Below are 18,393 nucleotides of genomic sequence, written 5' to 3' on the forward strand. Positions count from 1 at the left end.
GTCTTGGAAAAATAACGAACAGTTATTGGAAAAAACTTCCTATTTCCCTTATTAGCGGCATCTGATCCAACTGAAAAAAATCCTGCTAATTCAAGATTATTAAGCAAAAGTTCTTGTGATTTTGGTGCCAAAACATTCTCAGTAATACTAGTTGCTTTTGTCCGTCCACAAGACATTCTTCTTGCAATTTCAGAATCTGGTAGAAACCTTGGAAACATATTGTTACCACACTGACTAGCATAACTTAAATGATGAATAACGCCATGGTACGTTTCTCCAATTTCTGCTGCTGTCACTAGATTTTCGGGAGGTGTGTCATTTTTTTTAATAAAAAAGGATGCAATCTGAGGTGTTTGTTTCCGATTTTTCACAGCCTCCTTGTGTTTTGTACATTCTGCATGGATGTTAATCGCTCGTCTTCCTTCATATTTAATGGAAAATGCTTGATGACACAAAATGCATTCTGCTGTAAATTCGTCGACTTTGCGAAGCCAGTTTTTATAGTCAGGGTCTCTACACCAGTTGTCATTGTAGCAACAATAGTACTTTTTCTTTTTTCCAATACTTTGGGGGCTAGCTTTGGAGGAGCCTTTCCCATCCTCCATTTCTGCTCTTCTTTTTTTTTTTATGGAAAGTTCCTGGTAGTTGCAGAGGAGAGGAGACTAAGGAAACTAGACCACGTAAATGTGCCCGCGTAAGCGCAGGCTTGAGGCCGTGCCCATCACACCAGAGGGAGCGATGCGCGCACAGCGCAGCCGACGGGCAGGCGCCTGCGCGTTACCATGGCAAACGCACCCCGGCGGGGTTACTAGGCACGTCGGCTCCTCCACATTTGCGGCCAGTTACCGCCCCGGTACGCTCCGCCGGAGCCTGAGCGCTAGTTCCCGAAGGGCCCGACGCCGCGGTCACTGGGGGAGCGGGCCGCCCCTGCCTGGGGGCGCTCGCTCTCCCGGCCTGAGGCCGCTGCTACCCAGGCAAGTCCCCGCCTTGGGTCCTTCTTCCCTAGCGCGTCATTAGTGGGGCCTGGTGGCAGACCACACTGCCTGTCCCAGTGGTAGTAGCTAAGGAGGGTGCCGGCCGGGTATTGGCGGAAGGGGTGCGTCCGAGTCCAGCATTTCCTCTCCCTCCGGATGTACAGCAAGCCTGGCGGGGTTAGTCCCTCGGTGGTTAATATTTCACCATTCAGGCACTTTGCCTGACAGCCCTCTCCGGGGGCCTGTGTCGCTCAGTGATGACGCGCTAGGGCCGCGCCAACAGCTTGCCGGCGGAGCGCGTTAGTGTCCGTTCTTGTGCGCTCATGAACCGCTGTGTGCGGCTACTGGCCCAGCTGCCGGCCCGCTCGAGACCCTCGCCCCACCATGCCGGCGCTGTCTCGGCTGCTTTCCGGAGCCTGGGGGCCCTGCGGCTCCCGAGTCGGGCCGCTGCCTCCTCGTCCGAGGGGAATGGCTGCAGGGGCCCGGACACCTCCTTGTTCGTGCCCCTGCACATGCAGCCCCGCGCTGCGGGCCCGGAGGGGGACATCGGGGCTGAGCTCACTCAGCCGCTCAACAAGAGTAAGTGGCTCTGGGCCGCCCGCCACGAGGAGCGGCTCTGCGTCAGGTAGCAGGCGAACAGGCTTAGGAGAAGTCCTGCATTGTGACAATGCCAGGAAACTTAAAAGACGACGTGTCTGAGGGGGCCAGTCTAGTTCTTGGTGCTGTCATAATTCAGCTCTTTATCTCCTACCTGCTGCAGAAGTCGTTCTATGCCATGCTGTAGCAAAGAGCTGTTCGAATATTGTTTAGGGACGGCCATAATCTCTTTATGGAATGACAGAAATGCTATATTAAAAGAACCTAAATATATAAGAAATGTGCTTTCCTGACAGTGGCTTCATGACATACTCAACTGATGACCTGGGTTTTATCCGTGAAAGCTCATGATGATATATAATTTCTTAGTCTCTAAGGTGCCACAGAGCTACTCATTTTTAAAGTTACAGACTAACATGGCTACCCCTCAGGTGTTGGTGTGGAGAGATGTAAACTCGGGAGACTCTCAGACAAACAGAAGTTTTGTCAGAAAAGAAGAAATGGGTTGACTTGTCTGTTGTGTATGAATAGCTAAAGTCAGAAGGATTCCAGGATTCTTAAGTGTTTATTTTGTATAGATCTGTGTATTTCTCATGAAAACTAAGGTCACGTCTCCACTTGCTACACCAGATATTGCACTTCTGGCATTCAATTTAGCCAGTTTAGTAAGGGCTGGCTAAATCGGATGCTGAGGGTGCCCCTGCTCTGAACCAGTATTCCTTGATTTGTGAGGAGTAAGGGAAGCCAACGGGAGTACAGGCAGTCCCCGGGTTACGTACAAGATAGGGACTGTAGGTTTGTACTTAAGTTGAATTTGTACTTAAGTCGGAACTGGCGTCCAGATTCAGTCGCTGCTGAAACTGACCAGCGGCTGACTACAGGAAGCCCGAGGCAGAGTTTCTCTGCCCTGGGCTTCCTGGAATCAGCCGCTTATCAGTTTCAACAGCAGCTGAATGTGGACGCCTGGGGCAGAGCAGCTGGGGTGCTGCCGGGTTGGTCCAGTAGCGCCGAGGAGTGGTGCGTCCATGAGAAAAGCCTGGTCTGCTTGGAGGGGGGCGCGCTAGCTGCCCCCCCCCCCCCCAGCAGACCATGGAGACGCGGGCGGCGGGACCGAAATGCACCGCGGTGCCGCCGCCCAAGTCCTCCGCGGCTTTGCTCCGCGTCTCCCTGGTCTACTGGGGGGGGGGGGAGCAGCTGACCAGGGAGACGCGGAGCAAAGCCGCAGAGGACGCGGGCGGCGGGACAGCCCAGACGCGCCGTGGTCCCGCCGCCCGGGTCCTCCGAGGCTTTGCTCCAGACGCATAGCAGCTTTTCTCGCCCCGGAGGACTTGGGCGGCGGGACCGTGGCGCGTCTGGGCGGTCCCGCCGCCCGCATCCTCCGGGGTGAGTAAAGCCCCGTTCATAAGTACGGATCCAACGTAAGTTGGATCCACGTAACTCGGGGACTGCCTGTACAGGCTCCCATTGACCTTAAACCAGAGTATTAGTATTCTTATTACCGGGGCTCGACAAATCATGTAATCTACTCACACGTGGTGAGTAGATTACAAACCGGCACAGCTGGCGCCACGTGATCTGCACATGCGCAGCTCGCAGAACCACGCGGCTGGTGAGCAGGACTTGCTGCCGTTTGGCGAGCCCTGCTTATTACATCTAGCTTCCTTCACATGCCTTTGACAAAGAGTGTCTACACACGTTAAAACTGAAGTGAAAGGTGATAGCAAGCAAAGCAAGATAACTAACTAAAATGGCAATAATACAGGTTGAACCTCTCTAATCTGACTCCCTTGGAACCTACCGGTGCCAAACCATGGGAGGTCAATATTGTATAGCAGCATTACCAGCACTTCGACTATTTATTAGCTCTTAGAAGACATTTGGGGTAAATTAGAGCTAAATAACAGCACAGAACACCTAGAGTCAGGACTGGTGGCTGTAAACAAACTTTATGGGACTGGGGGAAACTTGGCCACACTCATGATAAATGGGCATCTGGCTAACTAAAATCATGCTGGACTATGGATGTTGCCATAGCAGAGAGCTCTGGTCTAGACAGTTCAACCTCTAGTGGTCTTTATTTGATGTACATTAGAAATTCATTTTAGCTTTTATTTAAAATTACAACTGAGAAATTATTTAGGAAAAACACATATAATCTGTTTGATTTTTAGTACCCTATGAGCAGAGAACAAAGCCTGTTTTGACAGATTACTTAAATGCTTTATCTTTCTACAAATAATTGATTACTTTAAAACGATTAAAAGAATTGAAGTCTTTGCTCTAAGTTTGAGGAGAAAGCAGTGCAGGAGCCCACAAAGGCATATCTAGCCTCTGGTCTTCTCTGTATTGCTACCAGTAGGTTCTGTACTTTAAAGTGCAGCAGTAATAGGAAGGAGCAGACCTAATATTTATTTTTTTTAAATGTATCCCTCTCTTTAAAAAACAGAATCACAATTTTCAAATCCTTTCCCTTCTTTTCATTGTTAGCAATATTTTGACATGGTCAAAGCAGGTTGGATTGATTTGAAGCAAGACTCTTTAAATAATCAATTTAAATCACCCCCCCAAAAATTAGTTTTCATCTTCTCCTCTCCCGTTGTCATTTTGATGCAGATCTGATTCCGAGTTATCAAAAAAACTGACTCGTGCTTAGAGTAGGGATGTAAAATCCTGTTTAATTGGTTAACTAATTAAACAGAGTGTTTAACCAGTTAATGAATTAAAGCAGGAACAGATGTGGGGGCTGTTCCAGCCTAGTTGCTGTGCCCAGGCTGGAGCCGGTCCCCTCGCTGTCAAGGGGGTGCTGCTACAGCCAGGCTGGAGTGCTCCACCCCATTCACATCCCTAGTTTAGAGTGCAGTTAATTTTCAATGGGGATTAATACAAAACAAGTATAGGATGATGTTCCTTTGGGAAAACTTGAGTGATGCTGAAGTAAAATGACGTATGGCATCACCATGACCATGATGTTCCAATATAAGGGGATTATGTAGGCATGTGAATGGTTAACTGGTACGGGCTGGAGCAGATCTCCCACCCTCCCCCCATGCGCAGGGGGCTGTTCCAGCCCTGTGGGGCCTGCTGTGGACAAGGACATTCCCACTCGATCCGAGCAGTCTCTGTCTGTCTGTGGCAGGCCCAAGTGCACTGCAGTCAACGGTTGCTCCAGCCGAGCTGCCATGGCGGGAGGATTGCTAAATCCTCCCAGGCTGAAATGGCATCTGTGCCTACCCCCCTGTAATCAGTTAACCAGTTAAACATTGTTTAACCAATTAAACAGATTTTGCATTCCTAGTTTTATGTGAAATAAAATTGCTGTCTGCCATGAAGAGGGGCTGCTGGACTCAGTGTGAGCCAGGACTGAGCAATCCCGGCTCGTGCTGATCGCTGCGCTCAATGGCTCTTACTGCATTTGAAATGCAGAGCTGCAATGCGGGTGGCTTCCTGGAGCCAGCACAAGCTGGGACTGCTCAGTCCCAACTTGAGCCAGCTCCTGGATCTGACCCTGCTGTGGTTCTGCAGAGCGGTCCTATCGACTAATCATATAGTTGATACAAATTGTATCAATTATATGATTAGTCTGATAACCACATTTTAACATCCTTATATAAAATAAGAAAATAACAGTGGCAGCTGGCCATTCTAGGTTTCTTTTACTGCAGCTTTCTGTACTTCATACTTGGGTGATAGGTTCTGAACCTTGTTAACTAATTAAACAAGCCATAAGGATTAGCTAAACTAAACTTTTTTTCCAGCAACATCCAACATAGCAAACAGCTTGGGAATTTACTTGTTAAATCACACTTACACTAAAAAGCATAGAGAGTCTTGAAGAATGATGCATTGCAAAGTTGATCCACATCTTCATTCGTATCACTTTCTCCCAATAAGCAGTTTTCCTTATGTTTCATTCTTATAGCTAGGCCCTGCATTTTCTTCTTGCACTAAGGAGGTAAGTGACTAGTCGACTATCTGATAAGCCAAAGCTTATTGGATAGTCGACTAGTCCCTCGACTAGTCGACTGCTTCCCCCTCCAACACCTCCCCCCCCGCGGCTCTTAATACATTTAAAATTCAGAGGCGCAGTGGGGGGATCCGGTGTGTGCTGGGACAGCTGACTCCCGGCTTGCACAGGGCCCCTCTGCTCCCCACTGCACACCAGCCTTTTAAATACATGTAAAACACAGGTGTTCAGCAGGGGGATCCTGTGCAAGCCAGGAATCAACTGTCCTGGGCTCACAGTGGGTCCCTCCTGCTGCGCTTTAGCTTTCTAAATGTATTAAGAGCTAACAGCCTTTTAAACACATTAAGATCTAACCTCACAGCAGCTCCCCCACTTATTGACTAATTGACTAGTTGTTGGAAAGTCCATCAACTAGTTGATTAAGCTAAATTTAATATCCCTATCTTGCACTGCTTGTACTTGACAGGTTTTCCTTTTTGACCAAGAAATGAATTTCTTCAAAATATTCCCAGATAGGGTCTTTTTTACACCCAGAAGTCATGACAGTTTTTCTGTGGCAAAAGTGTAGGGGGATATAGGAAGGTCTATGTTTGCTGAATAATGTCTTCCCATTTTTCTTTCTGGTACACTCCACTGTTTCTTTCTATTCTGCCTGCATCCTTTTATATATATTGTGTGTCTGTCTTTAGACAATGTCTTAACTAACTCTGTCATGCTTGGCCCAGGTCTACCACCACATAAACACAGAACAAAAGCAATCCTATCCAGCCTGTGTCTTTTTTTTTTTTTACACGTTATTTTATTCTGCTGGGAAACAGAAATTAAAGCTCAGAATTTTCAAGAAGCAAGATCTGGTTGTTAGAGTAGACAGACTAGAGTCATTAATTCATTTTTATGAAACTATAAGCAGGGCTTGCCGAGCCACGGCGACCCGCAGCAAACCCCACTCGCCAGCTACGCTGTCTGGCGTTCTGTGCATGCGCAGATCGCTGGAACCCGACTCTTCTGGGTTGTAATCTACTCGCCATGGGCGAGTAGATTACAAAGATTGTCGAGCCCTGCCTATAAGTACAGGTTTAGCATATTTGTGATAATAAGTTACAATTAAATTTTAAATAAGAAATTCAGTATTTTATTGCTTTTAAAAGAATTAAAAATGATTTTTCATGTAGAAAAATCAAAGTAAAGTGGTAAGCAGACTAAAAGATATCAGCTGATCCTGTAAATAATGAGTCCATTTTCTACATTGTGCATAATTCTGCAATGGATCACCTGTTTGTTAATTTTAATAAGTAGCACTCATACAGTAGCCAAAAATTCAAGAACACTCAAATGAACATTGACAACTTAACAATTAAGGTTATGAAGTCTCTGATAGTAGACAAGCTGCTTAACTTTGAACTCTACATTCTATACATGCAGTTTCATAGCTGCACACTATTACATTTTTGCATACCGTACCTCCATAGTACCTGTAGGTGCCAAAGGCTTTTCATAAATGGTTTTATTGATTCTGAAGTCTCTTTTTATAGAGTTGTTTTAAATCTTTAAAAAAAAAAAAAAGTTGAAGTTTGACATTTTTCTGGTGGTTTAAATAAGTGCACTGTAAACATGTCGGCTGCGTCTAGACTGGCATGATTTTGCAGAAATACTTTTAACGGAAAAGTTTTTCCGTTAAAAGTATTTCCGCAAAAGAGCGTCTAGATTGGCAAGGATGCTTTTGTGCAAAAAGTGCTTTTGCGCAAAAGCATCCGTGCCAATCTAGACGCGCTTTTGCACAAGAAAGCGCCGATGGCCATTTTAGCCATCGGGCTTTCGTGCGCAAAAAATTAAGGTGCCTGTGTACACTGGCCCCCTTGCGCAAGTATTCTTCGCAAGAGGGCTTATCTCTGAGCGGGAGCGTGAAAGTATTTGCGCAAGAAGCACTGATTTTGTACATTACAAAGTCAGTGCTCTTGCGCAAAATCAAGCGGCCAGTGTAGACAGCTGGCAAGTTTTTGCGCAGAAGTGGCCGCTTTTGCGCAAAATCGTGCCAGTCTAGATGCACCTAGACTGTCCTTGCAATCTGCCTATAACTAATTGGAAATATTGAATTTCTTTGAAAAGTTTACTGGAAGAAGTGTACTTTTTGTATTTCTCTGTCCTCTTTGTCCTTTTAGCATATATCATTGATACTTTATAGAGAAACTTGTATTAATAACTCGGTGTTCTATCATTTTTGTTAAAGTAAAAATAAATGAATAAGACTATAAATATAAAAGGATTATATTGGTGGCAACCTGATCAGAAAAAGGATGTTGAATATACAATGTCTTGGGAGTTCAAAACCCAGCTAAGTACAATATAAACAATAGAGTGATTTCACATATTTATATCTAAATTGGTCAAATGTCAGCATAGAAGAAGGTTCAGAGAAGCAGTTTCTGTGCATCTTAAGAATAATTGTTCCAAGAAACAACCATTTTAACTCAGTTCTAAAGAATTAATGAATTGATTGAAAAAGTAATTTTAGCTGAGCAACCAACTCATAAGTGACCATTATATAAGTAGCTCAATATTCTTGAGGGCGAGATCATACCAAACACTGGCACTGTGATATTAAACTTTAAAAAAGAAGCAGGAAGGCAAGAGAGAAAAAGGGTGATTGAAAGGCAAGGTTCAAGACGCTGTTTGAGTGAAGCAGGTATCCCTCACAATGAAATGAAATTTCAAGTCTAGTAAAGGATAGGGAAAGGAACAAAGTATGTCAATTAAAATATTTTACATGAAAGCAGGGTGAAGGGGGCAACTGCCTTGGAGCCTGGCAATTCATAAAGGCCTGGGGCTCCCGGCTGCCACTACTCGGGGTAGCAGTGAGGACTGCCTGGAAGAGATTAGCCCCAGCTCTGCCCCTTTCACCTGAGACCCTGACTGCTCTCCCTTGCCCAGGGGCTCAGCGAGTCAGCTCCGCTGCATGACAGTTAATTGGCTATTTATTCTTCAAAATCCCTTTAACAGAGACATGCTCAAACTATTTCCTATTATTTATTTGTATATCAAACACCTGAGAGAGAATCAGTAGGTCTGCTGGAAAGATAGACATAGCAGAAAAGCTGAATGATCTTATCTTTAGCTACCTTCAGAAAGAAAGTGGTGAAGAGATTCTGAGCAGTGTAGGTCCAAAGGCAGGTAACAAAGATAAAGTGCTGGTAGAGTTTAAAGTATCAGAATAGGACAGTAGTGGGCAACCACTGGCCAAGAGCTGTGAGTGGCCATGCCTGATGCAAAGTAAATAGCCTGTCTGGTGGCCTGCCAGCGGTTTAACCTGATGAGTCATATGGCCACTGGGCCACAAGTGGCTCATCATTGAAACAGGAGGTGCTAGAACAAGCTTGATTAAAATTAAGTGCAAGAAGTTATCAGGACTGGATGGTATATATGCAAAAATTCAGAAGGAATTTAAGAATAAGGCGGTTGAGCTTCTCGTAAAAATATCTGATCTGTCATTGAAATTGGCTGCTATTTGAGAAGACTGGAGAGTGGGAAATGTTAAACCTGTCTTGAGAAATCATGCTAGTAATGCTAGGAATTGCAGTCTGGGGAGCTTTACTTCTAGGATAATGGTTTTAAAAATAGAACTAAAAACACCTATATGAAGATAGCATGTTGGGGACAAATGTGGACACTTTGTCAGTTCACGCCCTTTTTTAATCCTTTTATCTGTATAAATAAGGTGGCTTGGGTTTGGGATGCGGTCTCACTTTTCTGGTTGTATTAGCGAAGCGTTTTGCTAATAAAACAGAGTGGTCAACAAAATTGTGAGTCCCCTGCCTTCCTCTTACACTGCTGTTTCTTTGACAATATATACAGAGAGAGAGAGAGACCCCTATTGGGATGCCAATAGATAATAAGATGAGAAGCCCCTAAATACGATTCTGAAAAAACAATTAGAAGAATAATACTGAGAGGAAAGATTTATGGAAGTGTACAACATAAATGATGAGGACTCAGTTGTGTCAAATGCAAGAGAAAGATCAAGAATAATTAAAGAGAAATGCTCTTTGATGTACCTGGGAGGAGGTAATATTTGAGGTTCCAGTTAGGGATCAGGGCTGTGGTGCACCTAAATTGTGTCCGGACATTAAGGGTAGATCTGTGGTATGGATTTTCACTTGCACAGCTCTGTTGATCAGCAGCAGTGTTCCCTGGCCACCCAAGAGAGATTTAAATGCTGCCCAGCTAATTAGCAGTGCATCTGCTGCTGGCAGCATGTTTCTACTGGTGGTGCACATCTGCACCTGCTTCAGTGCACATAAGAAAATTTATTCTACCCATGGGTAGAAAGAATTAGAGGGAACCTTGGTCAGCAGTCTGAAGAATTGTGATCTCTGACTGGCTGAGTTATACAGAGAATCCCTAGTATAACAAAACTTTGCTGCTGTATCTTGTTGTATTTCTAAGAGGTGGTTTTGATATCCTGGTAGAATGTGTAGCTTTGTTCGTGTAGCTTTGCCCACAATGGGAGCACTTTGCATGTATAGTATGTCAGAATTCCTTTCATAGTAAAGGTCTCATGTAGACTTGGCCTTTTGCACAACATTCTGTGAAAGGAAGTAGAATTATTTAGGGCACGTCGATGCACAGTTTTGCTGGCATAGCTGTGTTGGCTAAGAGTGTGTAGAGAAGAAGGAGGACCCACACCGCAAAGATGACATTGCTATGTGAGTAAAACCTCCAGGATAGATGTGATCATGCTGATAGAGCTCTTCTGTTGGTTAGCTAAACTCCTCACAGAGGTGATGTTACTGTGCAAACAAGCAAACTTATTTCGCCAACTTATGTTGCATCTACACTAGAGGGCTCTGTTGGCATCATTATATTGACCAAGACTCTGTAATGAAGACAAGCCCTTTAAGAAAGGAAGAGACTGTGCTTTCAAGGCAAGAGGTATGGTGTAGTCCTAATTAGGATTGTTAAAATGCATTTATTTGTGTAAATGTGTACCCAATGAAATTTTCAGCAGGTACACATTTGCAGGGGAGAGAAGGCGGGAGCTGATACTTGCAGGGAGCCAGCTTTTAAGCTGGCTTCCTGTGAGCACTGGCTCTCCCACCTTCCCCTGCTGCACTGCCTCCGGTTGCTCCATGAAGGCCAGTATGTGCGGGGAGCCAGTTTGAAAGCCAGCTTCCTGTGCATGCCGGCTCTCGCCTGCCCCTGCCTTCCTCTTACACTGCTGTTTCTGATACTGAGGTAGCAGCATGGGGTAGGGAAGGCATTTGTCTCAGTGGGAAATTGGAAACACAGTCAGCATTGATCCTGTCGACACTGTGGAATGCTGGTTCTGGTGCAGCGAGACAAGTACAGACTTGTTGGACTGCACAATGCTGCAGGTATGGGACCATCAGCAGTGGCTACAAAATTTCTGAATTAGGGATGTAGGCGAGTAGTCGACAACCAGATAAGCCTAGGGTTATTGGGTAGTCAAGTCGACTGCTCCCCCCCCCCCCCCCCTTACTGTTTCTGTATCAGCCAGAGGCAGGCTGCCGGGCTTCTGTTGCCTCTTCAATTGCAGATCCACAGCAGGATTTGGCCTAGCACCCAGCGTGAGCCAGGTTTGAGCCTGGCTGCCTATTGAGTAGTTGATAAAAATTCTATCGACTATTCAATTAGTTAAATACCCGCTTCTTAATATCCCTATTCCAAATGCACAAGGCCGCTTTCTTGGAACTTTGCAAATGGCTTTCGCCTGCCCTAACGTGCAGGAAGACCTGATCATATAGTGGAGAAGTGTGTAACTCTGGGAAACATGGATACAACAGTGGATGACTTTGCTGAGATGGGGCTCTCTAACTGTAGTGAGGAGGATAGACAGGATGCACATCCCCATCTTGGCTCCTGACCACTTTGCCAAGGAGTACATAAACTGGAAAGGGTACTTTTCAATGGTGCTGCAGATGCTGGTGAATCACAAGAACTGTTTCACTGATGTCAACGTAGGATGGTTGGGAACACCTTCTTCTTCAGAAAAATGCATACTAGAACATTTTCCCCAGACTGGAAAATCAGATTTGGAGCGATGAAATGCCAAGAGTGATTCTTGGCGATCCTAACCCTTGCTCCTTGTGGTTCATGAAGCGGTACACGAGCAACCTGGCCCCCAGTAAGAAGCAGTTCAACTACAGGCTGAGCGAGTGCAGAATGGTGGTGGAATGTGCTTTTGGGCATTTAAAGGGAAGGTTTAGGTGTCTACTGACTAGGTTAGACCTCAGTGAATGCAACATTCCCTTTGTGGTGGCAGCCTGTTGTGTGCTCCATCATGTTTATGAGAGCAAGGGGGAAAGTTACCTGTCAGGGTAGGGGGAGCTGAGGTAGAGCTCCTATCCAGAGATTTTGAGCAGCCAAATACGAGAGCAATAAGGAGAGCCATCAGTATATGCTATTATTTGTACTCCGGATTCTGTAATTTCCACTCCAACTCATCTGATGAAGTGCGTTTTACCCTCGAAAGCTTATGATACAATATTTATTAGTTTCTAAGGTGTAACAGCACTCCTTTTTTTTCCCTTTTGGTCAGAGACAAGCACTCATTTTCTTACCTTTAAAAATTGCTCTAAATGTTTGTGTTTAGGTGTTCTGTTCAGTGTGGCAAGACCTAAGTAGACCATTTTCAAAAGTGACTTAGGCTCTTACTAACTCAAGTACCATTGATTTTCTGAGAGACTTCGGCTGCAAAGTCAATTAGGCAATGCCAAATACCTTTTAAAATCTGGCCCTTAGACTGAGTAGATAAAATAACGAGTCTTCCTTAATTCAGTTTGAGCAAAGGTAAATCTAACATGTCAATTAAGTTAAGAAATTCTGCATTTTTTATCTTATAGGTGAAGTCCTGAAAATCTTAAATAAGTTTTACAAGCGTAAAGAAATGCAGAGACTGGGAGGAGAAAATGGACTGGATGGTAAGAAAAATGTATTTTGTGGAACTAACCATTTTTTAAAAGGAAGATATCTGGGTTTTTTTTTCCTTGAGGTTCTCCTGTCTCCCCCTTTTAGTAGAATAACTCTCCTACTTCCTATATCAAAAAGAAATATGAACTCTTGGGCTTTGCCTAATATTTACCTGGCTTTTAGAAAAACTGTTGTAGATAAACCTTATCTGAGCAGCTTGCTTTTTGTTATTAATCTGAATACAAAACCTCTTCTATAAAATATGTTCTTATCTCTAGTTAAGTAACTTGATTTAAATTGAGTCTTTGCTCTTTCTATTAGAAATTTCGAAGTACAACTTTTTATGTAGCAGTGAATATTTTTTGTGTATTTTTCCCTTCCACAGCTCGTCTTTTTCACCAAGCATTTATAAGCTTTAGGAAATACATTATGGAGTCCAGTTTCCTGAATGCTGATGTACATATTATTCTAAATGATATATGTTGTGGTGCAGGCAAGTATATAATACATCTTTTAAAATAAAACTTAGTTTGTGGATATTTTTACTTCCTATTCTCACTTCTGTAAGGATAGAGAAGATTGGTCTGAATCTCTGAGGTGCTTGAAAGCCCACTAAAGTGGGAATGGAAGGAAGGGAGGTGTACACTTCACTTGGGTGAGATCTAACCTGTTAGTACTTAATTCTTTCCGACCAACATAAGGATACATATACTGAAGTACATCTTCCACAAAAGTACCTATTCCTTGCATAGTTACAGGTTTTTAAGAAAAGAATTTATGACCATGTTCACTTTTTTCATCTCATATTTTTCTGTTATGACGTTTCAACATCTATGATCTTTAAGGTGCTGTTTGAGAATATTCTGTTTCATTACTGGTTTTAATATTATTTGCTTGATTTTTTTTTTTTTTATGAAGTTGAAGAGTATATTTTTGATCTTTTGTTTTGGGTTTTTGGTGGGTTTTTTGAAGGGTCAGTACTGACACTGGAATATATGTTCTGATAATTGTATGCAGCAACATACATAATGTCTGTGCCCATGATGAGATGCTAGTTGATGGTTGTGGAAACTGCACAAGAGTGCACACAGATCTGTAGTATATGTGCTACAAAAACAGTAGCACTGCTTTATTTTTAAATGGTGGCAGTTCTAAAGTGTTAGACATGACAAAAGTTCTCTGTATTTGAAATAAATTATGGACCCAAAGTATTTGCTTGCATCCTTTGCTTGCACATAAAATATATGTCAAAGCAAGTTAAGGAAAGAGCTTCACCCTGTAAAAATCTATACATGAATATTTCAAAATTACCCTAATTTTAGTACAAAATACTTAGTTATTGAAGAGTATCTAAAAAATGTAAATGTTGTTTTATTTGGTTTAGCCTATACAAATAATCCTAAAAATCTGCTTGTTCTGGAAATAGTCTGTAAGAATGTTCAGTAAGAATCTGTGGAATAGCCAAAGTCACTGTACTGAAGTTAGATTTTGATTTTAAGTGTTTTTTTTAAATACTAGATCAGTGGTCTCCAACCTTTTTAACCACAAGATAACTTTTTCAATTTAAGTGCAGTGTAAGATGACCTACCTCATACCCAAATACCTTGGCCCGGCTTCCTTCCCCCACTTCTCTGAGGTCCCCACCTCTGCTCCTCCCCTTCTCCGAGGCCTCACCTTGCTCACTCCATCCTCCTTCTTCCCCAAATATCATTCACTTCCCCCAGGCTGGGCTTGGGGTGCAGGCTCTGGTCTTAGACCAAGAGGTTCAGAGCGTGGGAGGGTACGCCCTGAAGGTAGGGAGGTGGGGTGGGTTCTGGAGTGGTCATGGGGATAGGGCATTGCCTGGGGAGCACAGGGTTGGGTGCTCAAGTCCCTCCCCCTCCCCCGTGGCGGCTGAGTAGCCAACAGTGGCTGTGTCAGGGATGGACCTGGCTCCTGCAGTAGGAAAACAGGATAAGGGACACTATGAAGGTGGAGTGGGCTCTTGAGTTACCTAGGAGATAAGGAATTTGCTTGGGGAGGGCAGTGCTGTGGGTTTGAGTCCCACTCCTCCCCCCCCCCCCCACCTTGGGAGTGGCCTTCTGCCCTGGCCTGCACCACTCCTGAAAGCAGCTGGCATGTACAGCAATGGCTCCATGTGCTGTCCCTCATCTCCAGGGCCCAGTCCCACAGCTTCTACTGGCCACAGTTCTCCATTATTGATCAATGGGAGCTGCAGGAGTAGTGTCTGCAGGCAAGGACACCATGTGGAGCCCCCCTGCTCTGACTTTCTCAGGGGCTGCAGGGACATAGTAGTAACAACCCCCCATGTGTGTGTTGGGTCAGGAGATGAGAGGGAAGGACAGTGTGTGTTTGTGAGCGTGACAGAGATTTGCATTGCCAAGCTCCCTCCACCCCCTACCATCTGTGTGGAGACAGGGTACAGGAGTGGGGCGAGAAGGGACAACCTAACATCAGGCTTCTCCCTCCCATACCCTGCACAGCAAGCAGGAGGCTCCCAAGGGGCAGCTTCAAGGCAGAGGGTAGGAGCAGCATGTGGGTGGAGGGGCTTCTGAAGTGCAAGCACTGGATAGCTTCCCAGCCAAACCTGTCAGGATCACCTGTCAAAGGCGCCAAGATCTACCGGTAGATCTCGATCTACTGGTTGGTGACCACTGTACTAGATTATATTGCATTGTAGCCTTCCTTAATCCATATTGTCATATTATTTTTTTAAACCTAACATGTGAACCCTAACTTATTTTGTAAAAGTAGCAAACTTTCTTAAAAGTGTTTGTCTTCTAGGTCACGTTGATGATCTCTTTCCTTTTTTTCTGAGACATGCTAAGCAGATCTTTCCTATGCTGGACTGTATGGATGATCTGCGCAAGATCAGTGATTTAAGATTGCCACCCAACTGGTTAGTGTATTTAAGTGTCAGACTTCCATATTACTGTTATCAGTGACAACAGTTTTCATGCTAAAGATTATACTAATTTAATTATCTGGAAGATAATGTTGTCATAGCTAATTATAAAACCTGATACTGTGTACACCTGACTGATAGTACCAGTGTAAATATGAACTAATATGTACAGAAGAGTAACTGGTTTTGATTAGTCCAGTAGAGGTTAGTAGTTAAAGCTTTGCTATATATCTAAACCTGATGCAGAGCTTAGTCTCATCTCTGTGGTGGGTATTTATTTCAGGAAAACATGCAGAACTTTTAAATCAAGGGTCATGTGACATAGAATCATAAAAACATAAGACTCAAAAAGACCCTGAGAACTCAAGTCCAGCCTCCTGCACCATGGGAGGGCCAAACGAACTAATATACGTGACAGCAGTGTTCCCTCTAAGCTGGTTGGCAGCACAACTTCACAGGTGATTCATCAGCCCTGCTCATCAGTGAGCTCTGTGCATGGAGCCCTGAGCCACTGACTGGGTGGGGCTGATGAATCACTGGGAAGCTGTGCTGCCCCACTGCTTAGAGCAGGGGTCTCCAACCTTTTTATCCACACTTTTTCAATTTAAGTGCAATGTAAGATCTATCTCAAACCCAAATACCCTTGCCCTGCTTCCTTCCCTCCCTTCTCTGAGGCCTAGCCCCCGCTCCACCCTTTCTACGAGGCCTCACTCTGCTCACTCCATCCCCCTTCCTCCCCGAATCTCTTTCACTTTCACCAGGCTGGAGTAGGGGGTTGGGGTGCAGGCTCTGATCTTAGGCCAAGAGGTTCAGAGTGTGGGAGGGGATGCCCGGGAGGTGTGGAGGGTTCTGGAGTGTCTTAGGGGATAGAGTGTTTGCCTGGGGAGTGCAGGGTTGGGGGTCTGAATTCCTCTGCCCACTCTGTGTGTGGCTGGACAGACAACATAGGCTACCCCAGGAATGGAGCTGACACCTGCATTAGGAAAGCAGGATAAAGGATGGTGTGAAGGTTGGGTGGGTCCCTTTGGGGATAGGGCAGTCACCTGGTGAGGGCAGGGTGATGGGTTCAAGTCTCACCCACCCTGGGAGGGGCAGGATAGCCAACAGAGGGTGCCCCAGGGACAGAGCCAGTTCCTGCATATGGAAAGCCGGGCAAGGGACCCTCTGAAGATAGGTAGGTGGGTGGGCTTCTGGAGTGGCATTTCCATGGGGAGTGCAGGGGAGAAGGGGGTTTGAGTCCTGCCCCTGCAAACACGCACCCTGGGAGTGACCAGACAGCCAACAGAGGATAAAGGACCCTGTGAAAGTAGTGAGGGTGGTGGGGTCAGTTCTTGCATGAAGTAAGGGATGGATCACTTGACTGGGGAGTGCAAGGTGGTGGGTTCAAGTACAGCCCACCCTGGGAGCAGCAGAATAGCCAACAGGGGCTTCCCCAGAGATGGAGCTAACTTGTGCATTTGGAAGGCAGGAGAAGGGACCAGCAGAAGGGAGGTGGAGTGGGATCTCCAGTAAATGGTGGGACAGGGCATCAGCCTCTGGAGCACAAGGTAGTGGGCTCCATCTCCACCCACTCAGGCAGCAGCTGGGCAGCCAACACGGACTGCCCTAGTTATAGACCTGGTCCTGCATTAGCAAAGTGGGATAAGGGACTCTCTGAAGGTGAGGTGGGTTCTGTTCTGGAGTGGACCAGGGATTGGAGTACTTGTCTGGGGGAAGCACAGGGTGATGGGTTCAAGTACCACCCACCCTAGGCGCTTTGGGGCAGCAAACACAGGTGTCCCCAGAGATGGAGCTGGTTCCCATATGAGGAAGGCAGGACAAGGGACCTGCTGAAGGTAGGGAGGTGGGTTGAGTTCTGCAGTGGACTAGGGCAGGGGTCTCCAAACTACGGCCCGCGGGCCGCATCCGGCCCGTGGAGACCTTTTTGTCTGGCCCCGCCTTCTTCCGCGTGCCGGCGAGATTATCCCTGAGGCGCTTGAGTCCGAGCATTGGTGTCAGCGGGAGAAACGGATTCGCAGGCGGCTGCACGAGGCCCCAGCGCGCGCACGGGACAGCAGGTAGCCCAGGTCAGGGACGGCTCCGCGTGCCGCTTGGCCGGGCGGGCGAAAAAGGGGGGTCTCGAAGGCGGGCTCCGGATCAGACCCGGTGGCAGAGGATCGCGGGAGGCTGGACGGAGGGGAGGAAACCCGACGGTGGTTTCTCAGGGGCTAGGAGCGAGGGGCTACTTCTCCGGGGGCGGGGCTGAGGAGCTGGTGCCCATTGCAGGAGGCGGTCTGGTTGCTGTGGCACAGTGATAACGTGTCTGCTTTCAAACCAGCTTTTCCCATTAAAATGCATGCCCCTTGTTCCCTGAGGCTATGTTACAAATTGTCACCTCATTCCCTGCATGATAGGAGAGCGATCACATCTCTTCAAGTGTGAGTGTCTTAGGCTGAACATATTGAACCACCCCCAATTTCAAACAGTGATTTCTAAAGCCAGAAATGTCTGCTATTTTGGCATCCAGGAAACAATTTCACCATTCATACTAATACAGGTGTTCATGTGTAGTGTATCAATGTGTTATTAAATAATAACTGAATAAAATAATATTAAATAAATAATTAAAAACAACATCCATTTTTTGATTGGTTTTTATTTGGACCTCAAGTGTGTAGTCGGCCCCCGAACTGCTGTTTGATAGTTAATGCGGCCCTCGGGCTGAAAAGTTTGGAGACCCCTGGACTAGGGGATGGAGCACAGGGTTGGAGGCTTATGTCCTGTCCACCCTGTGAGCATCTGGTCAGCCAAAATAGGCTGCCCCGGGGATGGAGCTGGCTCCTGTATTAGGAAGGCAGAGTAAGGGATCTGCTGATGGTAGGAAGGTTGAGGGGGATCTCCAGTGAATTTGGGAATCAGCCTCTGGACCACAAGGTGGTGGGCTTGTTCCCACCCCTCTCCACCCACTCAGGCAGCAGCTGGGCAGCCAACACCAGCTTCCCCAGGGATGGGCCTGCCTCCCGCACTTAGAAAGCAGGCTAAGGGACCCT

General features: G+C 45.9%; 1 protein-coding gene across 1 annotated transcript in view; it reads left to right on the forward strand.

Moving 5' to 3' along the window:
• The first annotated feature begins 1,221 nt into the window (after positions 1 to 1,221).
• The window catches only part of SUPV3L1 (Suv3 like RNA helicase), a 35,705-nt gene continuing 18,533 nt past the window's right edge, over positions 1,222 to 18,393 (forward strand). Inside the window, exons 1-4 of the mRNA XM_075934940.2 lie at positions 1,222 to 1,553; positions 12,393 to 12,470; positions 12,845 to 12,952; positions 15,244 to 15,358. Of these exons, the coding sequence (XP_075791055.2) occupies positions 1,298 to 1,553; positions 12,393 to 12,470; positions 12,845 to 12,952; positions 15,244 to 15,358 (557 nt within the window). The 5' untranslated portion in view covers positions 1,222 to 1,297. The remainder of the gene's footprint in view (positions 1,554 to 12,392; positions 12,471 to 12,844; positions 12,953 to 15,243; positions 15,359 to 18,393) is intronic.

The sequence above is a fragment of the Pelodiscus sinensis genome, chromosome 8 (assembly GCF_052426305.1).
Source record: "Pelodiscus sinensis isolate ZL-2025 chromosome 8, ASM5242630v1, whole genome shotgun sequence".
NCBI lineage: Eukaryota > Metazoa > Chordata > Testudines > Trionychidae > Pelodiscus > Pelodiscus sinensis.